Source organism: Crassostrea angulata, chromosome 3 (assembly GCF_025612915.1).
Source record: "Crassostrea angulata isolate pt1a10 chromosome 3, ASM2561291v2, whole genome shotgun sequence".
NCBI lineage: Eukaryota > Metazoa > Mollusca > Bivalvia > Ostreida > Ostreidae > Magallana > Magallana angulata.
This window is the reverse complement of record NC_069113.1, coordinates 26,399,794-26,421,456: the sequence shown is the minus strand read 5'-3', so window position 1 is coordinate 26,421,456 and position 21,663 is coordinate 26,399,794. Positions and strand designations below refer to the sequence as shown.

Sequence of the window (21,663 nt, the reverse complement as noted above, 5' to 3'; positions counted from 1 at the left end):
GACCAGTAATAACTAAGATATCTTCATCAGAGGGCACTACCAATTAAAACCATTACTTCCTCCAGCATCCGCAACCTATGGCTCAGATTCAGCAACCTTGCCTGTCAGGTGCATCTGTATCATAAGACACACCATCCATTCAAGTTTGGTGAAGTTAGGACCTGTAACAACTAAGATTAATTTTTTAACATCCTTGATAATGGAGATCAAGCTCTGCATCTGAAGCTACCTCTGCGATTCATTCATATTACAGTTAAATCAACTATGCAAGTTTGAAATAGTACTATAATCTATTAAACATGTGACCTGTTCCAAAAAACTTAACTTTATCCAGCATCCGAAACCTATGGCTCACACTCAGCATTCAAGCCTGTCAGGTTCATCAGTATCATAAGACACACCATCCATGGAAGTCTGGTGAAGTAAGGACAAGTAATAACAAAGATATCATCATCAGAGGGCACCTGTTTCAAAAACTTGATTTAACCAGCTCTTAAAACCTTAACCTCCTCCAGCATCCGAATCCTATTGCTCAGATTCAGCATTCAAGCTTATCAGGTGCATCAGTATCATAAGACGCACCATCCATACAAGTTTGGTGAAGTTAGGACCAGTAGTAACTAAGATATAATCATCAGAGGGCACCTGCAACAAAAACTTTAACCAGCTCTAAAAACCTTAACCTCTTCCAGCATCCGAAACCTTTTGCTCATATTCAGCATTCAAACTTGTCAGGTGCATCAGTATCATAAGACGCATCATCCATACAAGTTTGGTGAAGTTAGGACCAGTAGTAACTTAGATATTGCTATCAATGGGCACCTGCAACAAAAACTTTAACCTGCTCCAAAAACCTTAACCTCCTCCAGCATCCGAAACCTATAGCTCAGATTCAGCACTCAAACCTGTCTGGTCCATCGGTATCATAAGACACATCATCCATGCAAGTTTGGTGAAGTTTGGACCAGTAATAACTAAGATATCTTCATCAGAGGGCACTACCAATTAAAACCATTACTTCCTCCAGCATCCGCAACCTATGGCTCAGATTCAGCAACCTTGCCTGTCAGGTGCATCTGTATCATAAGACACACCATCCATTCAAGTTTGGTGAAGTTAGGACCTGTAACAACTAAGATTAATTTTTTAACATCCTTGATAATGGAGATCAAGCTCTGCATCTGAAGCTACCTCTGCGATTCATTCATATTACAGTTAAATCAACTATGCAAGTTTGAAATAGTACTATAATCTATTAAACATGTGACCTGTTCCAAAAAACTTAACTTTATCCAGCATCCGAAACCTATGGCTCACACTCAGCATTCAAGCCTGTCAGGTTCATCAGTATCATAAGACACACCATCCATGGAAGTCTGGTGAAGTAAGGACAAGTAATAACAAAGATATCATCATCAGAGGGCACCTGTTTCAAAAACTTGATTTAACCAGCTCTTAAAACCTTAACCTCCTCCAGCATCCGAATCCTATTGCTCAGATTCAGCATTCAAGCTTATCAGGTGCATCAGTATCATAAGACGCACCATCCATACAAGTTTGGTGAAGTTAGGACCAGTAGTAACTAAGATATAATCATCAGAGGGCACCTGCAACAAAAACTTTAACCAGCTCTAAAAACCTTAACCTCTTCCAGCATCCGAAACCTTTTGCTCATATTCAGCATTCAAACTTGTCAGGTGCATCAGTATCATAAGACGCATCATCCATACAAGTTTGGTGAAGTTAGGACCAGTAGTAACTTAGATATTGCTATCAATGGGCACCTGCAACAAAAACTTTAACCTGCTCCAAAAACCTTAACCTCCTCCAGCATCCGAAACCTATAGCTCAGATTCAGCACTCAAACCTGTCTGGTGCATCGGTATCATAAGACACATCATCCATGCAAGTTTGGTGAAGTTTGGACCAGTAATAACTAAGATATCTTCATCAGAGGGCACTACCAATTAAAACCATTACTTCCTCCAGCATCCGCAACCTATGGCTCAGATTCAGCAACCTTGCCTGTCAGGTGCATCTGTATCATAAGACACACCATCCATTCAAGTTTGGTGAAGTTAGGACCTGTAACAACTAAGATTAATTTTTTAACATCCTTGATAATGGAGATCAAGCTCTGCATCTGAAGCTACCTCTGCGATTCATTCATATTACAGTTAAATCAACTATGCAAGTTTGAAATAGTACTATAATCTATTAAACATGTGACCTGTTCCAAAAAACTTAACTTTATCCAGCATCCGAAACCTATGGCTCACACTCAGCATTCAAGCCTGTCAGGTTCATCAGTATCATAAGACACACCATCCATGGAAGTCTGGTGAAGTAAGGACAAGTAATAACAAAGATATCATCATCAGAGGGCACCTGTTTCAAAAACTTGATTTAACCAGCTCTTAAAACCTTAACCTCCTCCAGCATCCGAATCCTATTGCTCAGATTCAGCATTCAAGCTTATCAGGTGCATCAGTATCATAAGACGCACCATCCATACAAGTTTGGTGAAGTTAGGACCAGTAGTAACTAAGATATAATCATCAGAGGGCACCTGCAACAAAAACTTTAACCAGCTCTAAAAACCTTAACCTCTTCCAGCATCCGAAACCTTTTGCTCATATTCAGCATTCAAACTTGTCAGGTGCATCAGTATCATAAGACGCATCATCCATACAAGTTTGGTGAAGTTAGGACCAGTAGTAACTTAGATATTGCTATCAATGGGCACCTGCAACAAAAACTTTAACCTGCTCCAAAAACCTTAACCTCCTCCAGCATCCGAAACCTATAGCTCAGATTCAGCACTCAAACCTGTCTGGTGCATCGGTATCATAAGACACATCATCCATGCAAGTTTGGTGAAGTTTGGACCAGTAATAACTAAGATATCTTCATCAGAGGGCACTACCAATTAAAACCATTACTTCCTCCAGCATCCGCAACCTATGGCTCAGATTCAGCAACCTTGCCTGTCAGGTGCATCTGTATCATAAGACACACCATCCATTCAAGTTTGGTGAAGTTAGGACCTGTAACAACTAAGATTAATTTTTTAACATCCTTGATAATGGAGATCAAGCTCTGCATCTGAAGCTACCTCTGCGATTCATTCATATTACAGTTAAATCAACTATGCAAGTTTGAAATAGTACTATAATCTATTAAACATGTGACCTGTTCCAAAAAACTTAACTTTATCCAGCATCCGAAACCTATGGCTCACACTCAGCATTCAAGCCTGTCAGGTTCATCAGTATCATAAGACACACCATCCATGGAAGTCTGGTGAAGTAAGGACAAGTAATAACAAAGATATCATCATCAGAGGGCACCTGTTTCAAAAACTTGATTTAACCAGCTCTTAAAACCTTAACCTCCTCCAGCATCCGAATCCTATTGCTCAGATTCAGCATTCAAGCTTATCAGGTGCATCAGTATCATAAGACGCACCATCCATACAAGTTTGGTGAAGTTAGGACCAGTAGTAACTAAGATATAATCATCAGAGGGCACCTGCAACAAAAACTTTAACCAGCTCTAAAAACCTTAACCTCTTCCAGCATCCGAAACCTTTTGCTCATATTCAGCATTCAAACTTGTCAGGTGCATCAGTATCATAAGACGCATCATCCATACAAGTTTGGTGAAGTTAGGACCAGTAGTAACTTAGATATTGCTATCAATGGGCACCTGCAACAAAAACTTTAACCTGCTCCAAAAACCTTAACCTCCTCCAGCATCCGAAACCTATAGCTCAGATTCAGCACTCAAACCTGTCTGGTGCATCGGTATCATAAGACACATCATCCATGCAAGTTTGGTGAAGTTTGGACCAGTAATAATTAAGATATCTTCATCAGAGGGCACTACCAATTAAAACCATTACTTCCTCCAGCATCCGCAACCTATGGCTCAGATTCAGCAACCTTGCCTGTCAGGTGCATCTGTATCATAAGACACACCATCCATTCAAGTTTGGTGAAGTTAGGACCTGTAACAACTAAGATTAATTTTTTAGCATCCTTGATAATGGAGATCAAGCTCTGCATCTGAAGCTACCTCTGCGATTCATTCATATTACAGTTAAATCAACTATGCAAGTTTGAAATAGTACTATAATCTATTAAACATGTGACCTGTTCCAAAAAACTTAACTTTATCCAGCATCCGAAACCTATGGCTCACACTCAGCATTCAAGCCTGTCAGGTTCATCAGTATCATAAGACACACCATCCATGGAAGTCTGGTGAAGTAAGGACAAGTAATAACAAAGATATCATCATCAGAGGGCACCTGTTTCAAAAACTTGATTTAACCAGCTCTTAAAACCTTAACCTCCTCCAGCATCCGAATCCTATTGCTCAGATTCAGCATTCAAGCTTATCAGGTGCATCAGTATCATAAGACGCACCATCCATACAAGTTTGGTGAAGTTAGGACCAGTAGTAACTAAGATATAATCATCAGAGGGCACCTGCAACAAAAACTTTAACCAGCTCTAAAAACCTTAACCTCTTCCAGCATCCGAAACCTTTTGCTCATATTCAGCATTCAAACTTGTCAGGTGCATCAGTATCATAAGACGCATCATCCATACAAGTTTGGTGAAGTTAGGACCAGTAGTAACTTAGATATTGCTATCAATGGGCACCTGCAACAAAAACTTTAACCTGCTCCAAAAACCTTAACCTCCTCCAGCATCCGAAACCTATAGCTCAGATTCAGCACTCAAACCTGTCTGGTGCATCGGTATCATAAGACACATCATCCATGCAAGTTTGGTGAAGTTTGGACCAGTAATAACTAAGATATCTTCATCAGAGGGCACTACCAATTAAAACCATTACTTCCTCCAGCATCCGCAACCTATGGCTCAGATTCAGCAACCTTGCCTGTCAGGTGCATCTGTATCATAAGACACACCATCCATTCAAGTTTGGTGAAGTTAGGACCTGTAACAACTAAGATTAATTTTTTAACATCCTTGATAATGGAGATCAAGCTCTGCATCTGAAGCTACCTCTGCGATTCATTCATATTACAGTTAAATCAACTATGCAAGTTTGAAATAGTACTATAATCTATTAAACATGTGACCTGTTCCAAAAAACTTAACTTTATCCAGCATCCGAAACCTATGGCTCACACTCAGCATTCAAGCCTGTCAGGTTCATCAGTATCATAAGACACACCATCCATGGAAGTCTGGTGAAGTAAGGACAAGTAATAACAAAGATATCATCATCAGAGGGCACCTGCAACAAAAACTTGATTTAACCAGCTCTTAAAACCTTAACCTCCTCCAGCATCCGAATCCTATTGCTCGGATTCAGCATTCAAGCTTATCAGGTGCATCAGTATCATAAGACGCACCATCCATACAAGTTTGGTGAAGTTAGGACCAGTAGTAACTTAGATATTGCTATCAATGGGCACCTGCAACAAAAACTTTAACCTGCTCCAAAAACCTTAACCTCCTCCAGCATCCGAAACCTATAGCTCAGATTCAGCACTCAAACCTGTCTGGTGCATCGGTATCATAAGACACATCATCCATGCAAGTTTGGTGAAGTTTGGACCAGTAATAACTAAGATATCTTCATCAGAGGGCACTACCAATTAAAACCATTACTTCCTCCAGCATCCGCAACCTATGGCTCAGATTCAGCAACCTTGCCTGTCAGGTGCATCTGTATCATAAGACACACCATCCATTCAAGTTTGGTGAAGTTAGGACCTGTAACAACTAAGATTAATTTTTTAACATCCTTGATAATGGAGATCAAGCTCTGCATCTGAAGCTACCTCTGCGATTCATTCATATTACAGTTAAATCAACTATGCAAGTTTGAAATAGTACTATAATCTATTAAACATGTGACCTGTTCCAAAAAACTTAACTTTATCCAGCATCCGAAACCTATGGCTCACACTCAGCATTCAAGCCTGTCAGGTTCATCAGTATCATAAGACACACCATCCATGGAAGTCTGGTGAAGTAAGGACAAGTAATAACAAAGATATCATCATCAGAGGGCACCTGTTTCAAAAACTTGATTTAACCAGCTCTTAAAACCTTAACCTCCTCCAGCATCCGAATCCTATTGCTCAGATTCAGCATTCAAGCTTATCAGGTGCATCAGTATCATAAGACGCACCATCCATACAAGTTTGGTGAAGTTAGGACCAGTAGTAACTAAGATATAATCATCAGAGGGCACCTGCAACAAAAACTTTAACCAGCTCTAAAAACCTTAACCTCTTCCAGCATCCGAAACCTTTTGCTCATATTCAGCATTCAAACTTGTCAGGTGCATCAGTATCATAAGACGCATCATCCATACAAGTTTGGTGAAGTTAGGACCAGTAGTAACTTAGATATTGCTATCAATGGGCACCTGCAACAAAAACTTTAACCTGCTCCAAAAACCTTAACCTCCTCCAGCATCCGAAACCTATAGCTCAGATTCAGCACTCAAACCTGTCTGGTGCATCGGTATCATAAGACACATCATCCATGCAAGTTTGGTGAAGTTTGGACCAGTAATAACTAAGATATCTTCATCAGAGGGCACTACCAATTAAAACCATAACTTCCTCCAGCATCCGCAACCTATGGCTCAGATTCAGCAACCTTGCCTGTCAGGTGCATCTGTATCATAAGACACACCATCCATTCAAGTTTGGTGAAGTTAGGACCTGTAACAACTAAGATTAATTTTTTAGCATCCTTGATAATGGAGATCAAGCTCTGCATCTGAAGCTACCTCTGCGATTCATTCATATTACAGTTAAATCAACTATGCAAGTTTGAAATAGTACTATAATCTATTAAACATGTGACCTGTTCCAAAAAACTTAACTTTATCCAGCATCAGAAACCTATGGCTCACACTCAGAATTCAAGCCTGTCAGGTTCATCAGTATCATAAGACACACCATCCATGGAAGTCTGGTGAAGTAAGGACAAGTAATAACAAAGATATCATCATCAGAGGGCACCTGCAACAAAAACTTGATTTAACCAGCTCTTAAAACCTTAACCTCCTCCAGCATCCGAATCCTATTGCTCAGATTCAGCATTCAAGCTTATCAGGTGCATCAGTATCATAAGACGCACCATCCATACAAGTTTGGTGAAGTTAGGACCAGTAGTAACTAAGATATAATCATCAGAGGGCACCTGCAACAAAAACTTTAACCAGCTCTAAACCTTAACCTCTTCCAGCATCCGAAACCTTTTGCTCATATTCAGCATTCAAACTTGTCAGGTGCATCAGTATCATAAGACGCATCATCCATACAAGTTTGGTGAAGTTAGGACCAGTAGTAACTTAGATATTGCTATCAATGGGCACCTGCAACAAAAACTTTAACCTGCTCCAAAAACCTTAACCTCCTCCAGCATCCGAAACCTATAGCTCAGATTCAGCACTCAAACCTGTCTGGTGCATCAGTATCATAAGACACACCATCCATGCAAGTTTGGTGAAGTACGGACCAGCAGTAACTAAGATATTGCTATCAAAGGGCACCTGCAACAAAAACTTTAACCTGGTCCAACAACCTTAACCTCCTCTAGCATCTGAAATTTAGGACCCAGATTCAGCATCCAAGTCTTTCAAGTCCATAAGTAGGTCTAGATGCATCATCCATGCAAGTTTGGTGAAGACAGGACAAGTAATAGCTTAGATACAGGACCTGCAACAAAAACTTTAACCAGGTCCGGACGCCGACGCCGAGGGTATAGCATAAGCTCTCCTTGACTTCGTCTCGGTGAGCTAATAAAAATCATCAATGTAACATATTTTATCAAGCAAATAAAAGAATTAATTTATTTTTGTTGATATATATATATATTGCCATAAATGCAACAAAATAAAAGTATAGAATGAATCTTATCAAAAACCCTGAACCTTTCATAAATGTTTGATGCATTATCGACTCCAATAACTTACATGATAGAAAGAATAAAAAAAACTTTATCATAAACATTGCAAATGAATCAATCGATCAACCATTCAGGACTTTAAATCTCTCATGAATGTACTCGTAACTGCAAGCAGATAACATTCAAAAATTAAATATAAGTGATTGTTTCAACAGAAAAACTGTGTTGATTTGTTTTTAATGCATTTTTTACGCTGTTCTTTATCTTTTTTTTACATTTATAATTAACAACATTTCCTCTATTTACAATGAATGCATGGTAAATGTATACTGGTGTATAAGTTATCACCGTTGTGACAAAAACAGTGATATATTTTATCATAGATTAGTTTGACATATGAATGCATATTATTGATTGCATATTTAAAGCTATGTCATAAAATATTGTTTGAATAGGAACAAAACATGAAATGTAAACATATTATAACTTTTTAAGTTTTTATGTAATTAGTGCGTGTTGAACACGTGACAATCTGTACACATGGATTGACATTGAAAAGGCATACGTATAAAAGGCAAAGTATATGAAAGTAATTTGTATATAAAGCTAACTGTAAGTAAACATACTTTATTTGTTCGGGCTTTGCTGCTGTCATCCAGTTGACATTTTCCCACCAAATTTTTCCATCTCAAGTAGAACCAACAAATGTTTAGTTCCGTATATCACTCAACACCTCAAAACATCTTCATTTTCAATAAAATACCTGAAATATCATCAAATAAATAATCATAAATCAAAATATTTTGTTAAATTTATCTATAAGATTTCTTGTGTAGAATATCAACAAAAGCCATTTGTACGAAAATAAGCTTTCTCAAAAAATTTCAAAATGGCGTCCAAAAGTAAGACCATGAAAAAAGCAGTATCAAAAGAAGATTTGAAGCGTCTCATGAAAGAAAAACAGGCGTCTAAAGACAACAAAACTAAAGTGACACACCCCCTTGCTAAGTATGTGCAATGCTTTATAATAATTACAATGATAATTGCAACTATTGGTAAAATAGTTACACCGGTGCATGGATTGTGCTTGTTGATGTTTACAACACGTGTTATATGATATATATATATATGCTTTGGTTCTGAGCTCTTTTAACTTAAATGAGTTGAATATTTGCATGTTTTTTTTATTCAAACCAAAGGCGTGCTATAAATGATTTTAATAAATACAGACACTTGAAATGCTTATGTCACTCCAAATAAATATTTAGATTAATAGTACTGTAGTAGGAAAATAGGAATGAGCATATAAATACATTGAAAACATATGGCTGGACCGGGAAATCGAAACTCTGCCACTCTAGTCGGTAGCTCTCCTACTGAGCTATCCAGGACAATGTACCCATAGTCCGTGTAGCCCCAACCACTTCATTCCTCCCCCCTCAATAAATCTTCGACCCCCTGGGTGCTCCCCAGCTAATTTTGTGTATGACAATCGATATCTATTTATATAGGTCTACCCTCTATACTATAAAATCAGCATTTATAGTATAGAAGGCAGACTTATATAAATAGACATTGTTCGTCATTTACAAAATTAGCTGGGAAGCACCTATGGACCAGACTTTTTTATCTAGATTGCCTGACCTAAGAAGGCCATGGCATCATCTGTGGTAGGAAAGGAGGAATGAGCATATAAATATATTGAAAACATATGGCTGCTGCAGGACTGGGAATCAGTTCAGGAGATCTACTACTGAGCTATCCAGGCCAATATCCATGATCCAACTACTAGAATAGAAACAGAATGTTTTGAAAACTTCAGGGTTTTTGCTTCATTGCTTATGCAAGAAACTATAAAGCCCAAAAAGACAATGTATTTTTTTTATGACATTTTATTAATGATTTGAACTCTTCCCTGGTGTCTTTTTTATAGATCAGCAGGCAGCTTAAACCTGATATAGAAATTTAGATAAATATTGAAGTACAATTCATATCGCCTATTCTAACATTTAACACTTTTTCAATAGATACAACACCCTTGATCAATTAGTATGCGTTCTTTGCAACACAGTCATCAAATCGAACATTCTTTGGAATGCTCATATACAGGGGAGACAACACAAAGAAGTAGGTCTCTTCATATCTTTTATTTCTATAATCATCTCGAATTTATTTCCAATCGTAATGCTTCATTGCACAGATTTCCCAGTCATTCTGTCAGTAAAACAAGCAAAAGACACTAGTGTATATTTCATCATTAAAAATAAATACCCTTTAATATTGTGATTGCAGTCTTTGTATCTCAGATAGGCTCTAACATTTGATATCTTTCAAACTGACTCATTCATTGATTTTTTTTAAATAAGAAATTAGCAATAAAATCACAACCTGGACCTGCTAAACCACCTGATCCTGGCATCAAAAGAAAATCTGAATTTCTTGAACCAGCAATTCCACAGAAAAAGCAAAAAGGTGACTTTTATACTGTTACAAAAGTGCATGTACACAAAGAGGTGGGGTCAAGATTTTAGTTATATATCTCTTGGTACTTTATTTTAAAGCACTTTTCACCAAAACTGAATGGTCCAAAGACCAAGGTTGAGGCAGGTCAGTTAAAATAAAAAGTCATGAAGTTATGGCTTGTATACCCGGTAATTTTTTTCAAATCAAACTCCTCAAATGAATTTGTATTTTAATTTGTTTTTAATTATGCATATAACTATTTATTGAAACTTTAATATTCAAGTCCAACCATCATTTAAAATTAGTTACTGTATTTTACTACCATAATAAGTTAATATATATTTTCCTTGCATTTTATAGAAAATGGAAATTCCTCAAAGAAATCAAATAGGTAAGACGAAGGATAATTTCACCAAAAAATATCACAAAATATTCAATTTTAATTAGATTTTACTGTTTAATCTCAACAGCAGATGACAGAGTAATATATTCTGAGGCATCTCTTTAAAAATCATCAGATTTACCTCACATTATTAACCTGTTGAATATGTACCATGTTTACAGCCTTCCTTCTGACTTCTTTGACAATAAACCCAAGTCGTCTGGTAGACAACAGAACAGTCTAGGTCTGAGTTCATATTCCTCAGATGAGGAGGAGGAGGATGAAGATGAGGGGAAGGGAAGGGAGGTAACTCCAACATCTGCAGCCTCATCACTGAAGTCAGTCCAGTTGTCACATCCAGCTTTACCAGCAGGTCTGTATCTCAGTCAAATAAGTTAAAACTGTAATACATACTACAGTTGAACTTCGATATCTCAAACACTGATATGTTGAATACATTTGATATGTCGAAGTGATTTGTAAGTCCCAACCACTTAATTTTACCCTTGATATGTTGAATACTCGGATATCTTTAAGTTTTTAAACAGTCCCATCTAGTTTGAGATAACAGAGCTCGACTGTACATCGTTCATTGTATACATTCATATTTACACTACATGGCCGACCTACATTAAAAATCTTTATCAAATCCCACACACACAAAAAAAAAACAACTCTGAATTTTGGTATCATATTCCCTTCCTGTCCTCTAGAAAAACATTTGCAACTTCTCAGGCCTTTCGTACAGAGTTCAGAAAAACCCACGATCTTCTGAGCTCTGCTGAAATGCTGAATAGGTAAGTTGCGATTGAATAAGAATATGATGTTAAGTTATCTCCCTTTTCCAGATATTATTTGTAGGTATTAAACACATTTCAATGCTAAGCAATAAAATAAAATATGGTTTTCAACTATATGTAAATATTATGATCATGTATGTTGTAAAACATGATTTAATCTTGTAGATTTCTTTGACCCTGGAGTGAAAAAAGAAGAAATTAAAGAAGAGAAACCTAAAACCATGGCTGACATTTTACCAGAAGGATTCTTTGACAATCCTAAGGCTGATGCTAAGGTTTGAATGTGTTTAAGTATAAGTTTACTAATATAATGATAACAATATCATGGGTGAGTAATTTATGGAGGGTTGTTGAATCAAAGATGCTAATTACTCTAAAATATGAAAATTCATAAATAAAAATACTTATTTTAATTGAATATTATTAACATTTATGAATTTTTATTTAATAAATTTGCTTGGGGTCTAGTTAGTTTTAAAAAGTCAGCAGTTCAATTGGATACTGTGTGCAACTTTTTTCTTCACACATTAATCAATCTGCAAAAAAAAATTACATTGTATGTGACTTCTGAAAATTGAATGCTGTTGATTTCTTAGTTTTTGTGAGTACTTAATCTGCGATGTAACCATTTTGCATCAAATCGCAAGAATATGAAATCGCAAACATCAGATTTTAATCATAGTTTCTGCCATCTGCCAGAAAAGTAAAAGCGAGATTTTAAAATCCGTGAGATGTCTCTTGCAATTTTAAAGGGGCATGGTCACGATTTTGGGCAAAAATTATTTTTTCGATTTTAATGTTAATCAAAGTACTGAAAGTACTGATAGGCGGAAGCATGATTGCAAGTTGTCAGTGTTGTCAATCAGAATTAGTTTGATAACATAAAACACTATTCTAATATGTCAATTAAGGTATATACATGTAGTAAATGTGGAAATACTCTGTTACTGCACCAGATTAGTCTGGGTCATGCCTTAAATAAAGATTAAATGAGAAGAGCAATTTAAAAATCAAAACATTTATTTTGTGAAGTACATTCGTATAACAGTTGATACTTATATGCAAGCTGAAATTACAGGAATACATTTTTATTTATTATGCCAATTTATTAAAAATGTTCATTTTGACATCAAAATGATGAAAGAATATTATAGTATTAGAATTAGTAAACTGAACTTCTGAAACTGTAATATTTTATTCTTTACAATAATGTTTCACAAAAAATGCAGAAGTGACATTTGTACATCACTTGATTACAGTATTTTACAGAATCAAGTAGTATGTGTGTCACTTTGCTTACCTGAGAAGTAATAGCCATTAAGAAATCAGCTTCATAGAATAATACACAAAATATCTGGACAATGTGTTGTAAAAAAAGGTATTCAATAAAGAAATTTTGATGTTTTCTTAATATATTCTCAAGTTTAACAGTAACAGGATGATTTCAACGTCATTTTATATGTGGAGAATTGCAGACCTCCAATTGATCCTCAGATTGCAGTTCACATATTTTGTTGACAAATGTTTAAAACTTAGAAAGAATGTATTTACTTACTGTACTGTATACCAAACATATTTTACAAAGATCAAATATGCAAATGTTGAGAATAACAATACAATGTAAAAGCCCAGTAATTTATGGATAACTATATATTGATATTCAATAATGTACAAATTATGTGTCCTTTACAATTGCTCCATGTTGTACTGTCAAATCACAGGTCTCTAGTATTGAAGACATTTGAACTTTTACCTTTTAAGTTTTTATTTTAATACTAATGGAATCTTCAAGAGAACTTCCACCATTACAGAACATAGACTTTCAAAGAATCCCTTTATGGTTACATGCCGTAATGGTGTTTTTGGAAAGCGTGTAATCCTGGAATGTGCCATTTGTAGTAACAACAATTTCAATTCACTAGTGTTGTCTTGTATCCATTATACCAATGACCACTGTCTTTTTCAGCAGGATATTCTAAAATGTGTTGATGAAAAATGAATAATGGATATGTTATCAAGCAATATTTCATTACAATATACTTGACCTCCAATTAAAAAAACGGATTTAAAAAAAAAATTAATCTATAAAATATTTTGAATTTATATGTGTTTTACCTTAAATAATTTATTTTCAAAAGTATACATGTATCTTGCAAATAAAGGATGAGATATACAAGAATATCACACGATATGAATTATCAATAATTGTAAGGTTATTTTGGTATATTACATACAAGTAATGGAAAATATAGTGATTGAACTGTAAATGAAAGTTTAATATTTTTTCTCCAAAATTCTTCAGTTTTGAATTGCATTTAGTACAAGAATATTTACTATATTATTAAAGATATGACAACAAGATATCTGTGAGTCAATGCTCACTAGTGATACCCCTGCTCTGATGTGTATACAAAAAAGCATAGTTAACATTACATGTAATGGGAAGTTGACATCAAATATTTTAAAAAATCAATCCTACTGAATGGCATGCCTTAACAAAGACTGAGTTAAAATTTCAAGCATCTGCGATTAATGCTGAGATAATTTTGACGTGTTACAGACAAACAGACACACAAGGGTAAAACAATATACCCCCTCTCCTTCCGAGCATGGGTATAATTAGTTCATACGTAAACAAGAAAACCATGGGGAATATCGTATTTAAATTTAGTTGTATTTACTAACCTTGAAAATGGCGTTAAGGCCATTAAGATGAGGATTCCAGCATATTTCAGATGCCCTGCTTCCATTTAGAAGTTGCAAACGTGCAATGTTTGTCCCTCTTTAAAAGTGCTGAACTGGGAAGCCAACACCGCATTTTTATAGTATCCGTCTTTTTCTTTGTTTTGCTTGAATTTAGTTGTGCACCCAAATTTAGCAACTCTCCCCTTCACCAGAGATGAAGAATGATGTTGAGCTCTCATTGTCTCCTCTTGTCGGTTAATGTTAATCAGTTTCTTGACATTCATCTGAAAGAACATATACATATAGAACAAATAGATTTATGTTAGGCTATTATCTATAATCATTGTCAGGTATATAAATGAGTCTTTTTGGAATTGCAATTAATCATGAACATGGTAGATCAAAGATATACCGGTATATAGTCCAAGTTCTCATGAATTGAAAATTTAAAATCTAAAAACAAAGGACGCAGTCATAAAAATTATCATATAAATTAAGATGTAGAGAAATTTCCATAGGAAATTTTACTAGTCACTTTCATTATAGAGTCATGATAAGGTAATTCTGAGATACAAGTAAATACAGTAGGTAAAAGGATAAATCATATTAATTATTTTTAAATGTTCAATTAAATATCTTTGCAATAGCCTATCTGGAATATTTGTTATATCAACCTGTATGATACTTAAAAGCTATATTTGAGATATTTTTTTGAGAAAATTCATTTGCATTATTCATGAGTCATTTTTAAACCAAGCTGAATATTGTAATTTTTTGTAAGCAAAATGAATGAACCCTATATCATACAGTGCAGTTCGTAACATATTTTAAAATCACCATATGAACATATAGATCTGCAAAGATGTCACAAAATATTAAAGGTTTAAAAAAGGAAATGTTATCTTCCTTTATATGCGATTCCATTGTGCTAAATTTTAATCTTTAAAGATATCCTGTAGGCCTCGCCTTGTACAGTATTTATAACAAAAGACCGACATTTCAGAATTATCGATGAATGCCTAACGCAAACAATATAAATTCTTTCATAAAATTTATGTACTTATCTGAGATTTCTCTTATTCTAACCCCCGCTTATATATTGTGACATGTCTCCTCCGCACGTCACGATAAACAAGCGGAGATTAGAGTCAGAGGAATTTCGGATTAAGAATGTACCAGCTCCTCGATCAAGATTATTGTAACATGAAAATCTAAAATGATGAGGCAAACGTTTATACAATGAGAAATAACACATTAATTATCAAACTTACCTTACGTATGTCGAAGATGGACAGTCACCAGTTGTTCTCAACGTGGGTTTGTTGACAAAAATTTTACACTGCATAACGTTATGCAGTATTGTCTGAGATTACTACGCGAAACGTTGGTATGTTTACAAATAATTTATAGGCATTGTATCATTCTAATAATCTTTTTTAAATAGATTTATACACACCCTTGTTTTTTGGTTTTTTTTAAAAAGCATTCATTACCTGTTTCCCTATCAATTTTTCCTTCTGTACTCATAAACACGCAATTTCAAATTGAACTATTTTTTCCCTCGGAATTTCATCTACAGGCATCAGACTCCGTGCTTATCCCTTGTTTATGTCGCATACCTTCGCAAGAGTTATCGTTCGTTCCTGTACTATCAAAAACGTAAATCTACCACTTGCTATCTTTGCTATAGGCATTTTCAATGGATAATTAAAAACGATGAAGTAAAAATTCAGAGACATACCACAGTTCTATTATCAGAAACGATGTTTAAACGGGGGTCGAACAGTGTGGGGGGGGGGGGGGGGTTCTAGAGTTGTGTGCCCTTAGTTTAAATAACTTCCGATAGTTTACCATGAAAAAGGGCAAGAATTTGACCTATGACGTAGAAGGTCATGAAAGCAATTGCAATAGGCGCTTCCGCCTAAAAATGCTTCAGTAAGGCATTTTTAATAGGCAACCAAAATTTCAGGGTCATTTGTTGAGTTATAAGCAAGTTACAGAGCTTACAATTCCTCGCTATGTAAACAAAGCTTTTGTTTACATTTTGAACGTTGAAGTGAAAATTCCAGTTTTAGACGTAAAACGAATGTGTTAATCGTTATGAACTGTTAATTTATGCTTAAAATGAATCAGAATATAGACAAATCATCTTTAAAAAAGATTTTTAATGGTATATTGAACCTATGTAAACAAAAACAGGGCACGAGCCTTGTTTACATGACGAAGAATATTGAGCCCTGTATCTTGCTTAAAACTCATCGACAGGCACCCAAATTCCATTTGATCATTAGAAATACATTCCTAAAGCATTGTAAATAATAAAAACAGAAAAATAAAATTTGACCAAAATCGTGACCATGCCCCTTTAAGTGGATATTAATTCCTCGCGTTTAATTAGGAATTTACAGTGCTTGTTCTGAATAAGCAATGATTTGATTTCAAAGTCACAGAATAAGAAATAAACAAGCATTCTATTCTAGTGTGCAATAGTTACATTTACATATTTATTTTCACTGATTTCTTCTTACAGGTGCGACAAGTAGAATACAAGGATAAGTTGGATGAAGAATGGGAAATGTTTCAGAGAGCAATAAAAGAGGAGAATCATGTGAGTTACCGTAGTCACATTTAGCTTCCATTTAAATGCAGTGAACAGCCATATAGCAGAATTTAAATTGCTCTAATCTTTACATTTCAAACTTTAGAAAATCAAGATGTTGAAATATATGCATGCATGTCAATAGTTAGACTTCATTTTCTCATGTATTGGTACCTACTTGCCCATGTGATGTTTCAAAGTTTGATTTCATAAGTAAATTATAACTACCTTTACATTCATCAGGTTTCTGAAGCCATTATGGATGAAGAAGATGAAATTGTTAATGTGGAGAGAAATATTGATGAAATTGATGACCAAATGTAAGTTGGTGTTTACCTGTTTAGCTAATACCAATACTTTTATTATAAATATTGGTAATATTTGTGGAGAACAGTTATGAAAAAGGTGAGAGCTTTTCATTTGAACTTTCTGTTTTTCTTTCAAACTTTTTAGAAATCGTTGGAAGGAAATCAATGATCTAGAAATAAAAAAGGAAGAAATAATGCAGAAGAAAACCTCTGAGGACATTGTTAAAGAACAGAGTGATGATGAAGATGTGGAAGATGAAGATTTAGAGGATTTCATGGACTGGCGATCAAAAACTCTAAAATGAATATCTTATTGCTTATGGAAGAGTTTTGAAAAATCATAGGAAAAATACTTAATAAACATGCTAGGATTTTTTTTACCAGAAAGGGAAAATTTGAATTTTCCTTTAAAATTCAAAGAGAAATGCTCGAGTTTTGGTGTACTCAGCAAGTTTTACATATCCGGCTATTCTGTTCAAGCGCTGTTCTTGTGCATCGTTGTACCTGAAAAAGAAAATAGAAAGCCACTTTATGACTTTCTCTAAACTAGTACACATGGTAGTAATTGTCTCTGCCATTTAGTGCCAAGGGAGGCAACTTGTTGACATTCGGATTCAGTGTGCTTGTAAAGAAAGTGCTGCATTGAATGTGTATGAATGAATTATAATAGAGAACTTTGTTGACATAATGATTCATTGTGCTAGTAAACAAAGACTTTAGTGCTGAATTGAATGTGTATGAATGATTTACATCTGTATGTGTAGAATGTATATGAAAGGGTCTGAGAGGGTGAGAAATAATTGTTATCATTGTTCACTTTTGGATATAATATTAACAAATAAACTATGGAAAACTCAGCTGGTTTTCAGCTTATTCAAATGAAGAGATATTACCCAAGGCAGAAAATGTCTATGTAATTAAGGTGGCTCACTACACCGTGAAATATTTTCTCAAATCAGCAGAAAATTACTTGATTATGATAGATATCATAATGGATAGGAAGTATTCAAGTCTAATAGGCAAAAAAAATGTGCAATTTTGGATAAAATTTTTTACATTTTCAAAAATATGATTCAGTTAACATGAACAAAAGCTCCAAGCGGATTCGAACTCATGATCTGCGGTTCAGAAACCCAATACTATAAACACTGAGCTACGACGATATACAAATGAATCAAACGATATAAACAGTTTAACAAAACATTTAAATCGCCATCTTGTGATGTAGTCTTTAAAAGTATAATTCTAAGTGTTGTGAGGTGCCTTAATTGTAAAGAAAGTGAATTAACAATGGAAAACAGTAAATGTAGCTAAATATATTTTAAAAACAGGATGCTTTCTTTGGTATTCGAGACTGGTACCTGTATAGAGGTAGCAAACATTGCAGGAAAAATACAAAATCTGTGTTGGTAGGTGATGTAAACTCATTCTGCAATGAATCGTTTTAAAGCAGGTTTTCCAAAGGAAATTGATATTTCATATAGGGTACCCCTATTATACAGATAACTTCTACAGTTTTCATGACGGGAAGTTTTTCTTTCGCATATCAATTGTACATATATCAGAAGTGTGCATATTGCTAGGATTTTGAATTCTGATAATTTATGGAAAAAATTTTGACAAAAAGTATTGTATATAGAGTAACATATTTCTCTGGATAGGTAGTGCACATCATTTCAGGGTTGACAAATAGATTATGGATACTAGTCACACAAAAGAAAACTCGGTTTGCTGTCACATTGACCGCTTTTCTCTTGTTCAGTTATTCTTATAAAGGGAGTTGAAAAACAGAAATTGTCATTACTGTTCATCTGTTCATCTGCACCTTGCATCAAATGAACTTTCAGTTATTCCTTTAAATGTTAAATTTACAACTACTCTTTTAAAGTCTGATATCAACCAGTGCCGTCTGTGGAGTTTGTGCCCTCTTCAGTGTATCCTCACACAATATCTTCACAAATTTTACCTCAAAAGTAAATGAAAAGACATCATTAATTGATGTAAACATTTTTATTACATGTATATTTATAAAAATAAATTAAAGTTGATATATTCAGTTAGCTTTAAAATGCATTCAGGAGTTTCTTAAATGTTGACGAAATGCATAAGTTCAGCAGTCACATACTTGATAACAAACATGTGTACATGGTGTTCATAAGGGCTAAGAAGGTAGCAGTCATTGCGGAAAAAATATGGATTATGTTTTTATTTACCTTCAAAACCAAATAACATGCATACCAACATGAATCATTATACTTTCATGTTAAACACTGAAATCTGATTGGTTTAGATGCAGTTGGTAATACGTTCTATTACCCTCAGCGTTAGCAACACACTTGGCAACAGGTAATACTATATAAATAGTGCCTGTTTGGGAGGGTAACAGTTGAAATTGACACCCCGAGAAAACCATTGTCAACCTCCGCTTCGCGTCGGTTGACAATGGTTTTCGAGGGGTGTCAATTTCAACTGTTATCCTCCCAAACAGGCACTATTTATTTTGTTATACTGAATGTCTTAATTTTTAAGAAAATTTTACTGCTTTTATATAAGAATAACGTGAATTCTACAGCGAACCGTACGCGCATAATTTTCGCGCATGTAACATTTTTTAATGTTACCCGTTGCTAAGTGCGTTACTAACGCTGAGGGTAATAGAAAATATTATTAACTGCGTCTTAACCAATCAGATTTCAGTATTTAACATGAAAGTATAACAAAACGAATTGTTAAATGCGCGTAAATTATGCGCCTCCGGTTCGTCGTAGAATTCACTTCATTTTTATATAAAAGCAGTAAAATTTTCTTTAAAAATAAGACATTCAGTATAATGAAATAAATAGTGCCTGTTTGGGAGGGTAACTGTAGAAATTGACAGCCCTCGAAAACCATTGTCAACCTCCGCTTCGCGTCGGTTGACAATAGTTTTCTCGGTGTGTCAATTTCAACAGTTACCCTCCCAAACAGGCACTATTTATATAAAACCACAAAGCATTTTAATGTTTGATTAAAGAAAAAATTCCGCCAGCTATACCCTTTTACTTAAGTTAGTATTAAGTACTATAATACACATAATGAATGACAGGGTACGCATTAAATGCGCAAACTTATTTAATAATAAAAAAGGGGGTATCAAATCAAAACTTTCAGCAAATATGTACATCAATACTTTTGTCTTCAACAACGCCGTAAGTCTAAGTGGAAAGAGGCGAAAATCACAGGGAGTTAGTGAACTGGAATTTCCTGGTAACGAGCACCTGTACACACGGTCCGGTAGCCAGAAGGTTCATTAAAGGGACTTGGAAACGATTTTAGACGAAACTTGTATTTTTATATATAAAATAGTGTACTTGCACATTTTGAAAGATTGACCAAAATTTGAATGTTAGAATTCAATTTATAAAAGAGATACAGAGGTACATGTAAGAGTTCATTGTTACGTAAACAAAGCTCCGGTCTTATATTTGTTTACAAATAATGTAAAGTATGGAATTACCATATCCTTGACAAAATGACCCGTGGAAAACAAGGTAAACCTATTCAATGTGTTATAAATAATATTATCAACAGAAGAAAGCAACATTAGATTGAAACTTATTCAAATAAAACAATAAAACACATATGTAAACGACATAACAAGCCTCGAGCTTTGTTTACAAAACAAAGAATTTCACAGTCTGTATCTTGCTTCTAACTCACTATTTGACTTTCAAATTTTGACAAAGCATTACAAATACCCATATTAATCATTCTAAACATTAAAAATGGAAAAATAAAATTAGAAATTTTGAGCTTAAATCGTGTCTAAGTCCCTTTAATCCGAAAGCCAACTAATCCGAAGATTCATTAGTCCAAAGGCCCTCTATTCCGAAGGGTTAAAGGTCCGAAGTCAAAGTTTGATGTAGGTTTATATTCATATGGACATTTATATGAACAGTTGTTTTAGACCTTTTTTAAGAATGGCAATGCTCAATATGTGATATAACTATGAAATCATCTATATAGTTACAAAAGGGGTTCAACATAAGGACAATACAGGATTTATTCTACACATTCAATGTCCTGATATTTTGGATACGACTTCATAATATGGAACGCCATAGCTGCCTTATGTGCCTATTTCATGTGAAGATGGTGCTTTATTATATTATGCTGTGGTTATTTCATGTGAAGATGGTGCTTTATTATATGAAGGTGGTGCTTTATTATATGAAGATGGTGCTTTATTATATGAAGATGGTGCTTTATTATATGAAGATGGTGCATTATTATATGAAGGTGGTGCTTTTTTATATGAAGATGGTGCTTTATTATATGAAGGTGGAGCTTTATTATATGAAGATGGTGCTTTATTATATGAAGATGATGCTTTTTTATGTGAAGATGGTGCTTTTTTATGTGAAGATGGTGCTTTATTATATGATGGTGCTTTTTTATATGATGGTGCTTTTTAATGTGAAGGTGGTCACTCGGAACTCCTCTTATTTTTGAATACTGAGTTAACCATTTATGTATT

The 21,663-nt window shown here is 34.8% G+C and overlaps 2 protein-coding genes and 1 long non-coding RNA gene across 3 annotated transcripts in view; 1 reads left to right on the top strand and 2 right to left on the bottom strand.

Annotated features, from left to right (window-relative positions):
* The window catches only part of LOC128176199 (uncharacterized), a 36,665-nt gene extending 27,988 nt beyond the window's left edge, over positions 1 to 8,677 (bottom strand). Inside the window, exon 1 of the mRNA XM_052842342.1 lies at positions 8,537 to 8,677. The gene's annotated coding sequence lies outside the window, so the exon portion shown is untranslated. The remainder of the gene's footprint in view (positions 1 to 8,536) is intronic.
* Positions 8,678 to 8,768: 91 nt separating this feature from the next.
* On the top strand, positions 8,769 to 18,004 carry LOC128176200 (zinc finger protein 830-like). The gene is made up of 9 exons (XM_052842343.1): positions 8,769 to 8,918; positions 9,938 to 10,037; positions 10,277 to 10,382; positions 10,734 to 10,764; positions 10,938 to 11,128; positions 11,721 to 11,830; positions 16,771 to 16,848; positions 17,083 to 17,159; positions 17,293 to 18,004. Exons 1-9 carry the CDS (start codon positions 8,800 to 8,802, stop codon positions 17,450 to 17,452), a joined length of 972 nt encoding a protein of 323 aa, XP_052698303.1. The 5' UTR covers positions 8,769 to 8,799; the 3' UTR covers positions 17,453 to 18,004.
* LOC128176201 (uncharacterized) lies at positions 12,517 to 16,014 on the bottom strand. Its single transcript, XR_008242754.1, has 3 exons — positions 15,512 to 16,014; positions 14,241 to 14,524; positions 12,517 to 13,530 (listed from the first exon to the last, which is right to left on the bottom strand). It is a non-coding gene; the product is annotated as an uncharacterized LOC128176201 (long non-coding RNA).
* Positions 18,005 to 21,663: the final 3,659 nt, after the last annotated feature.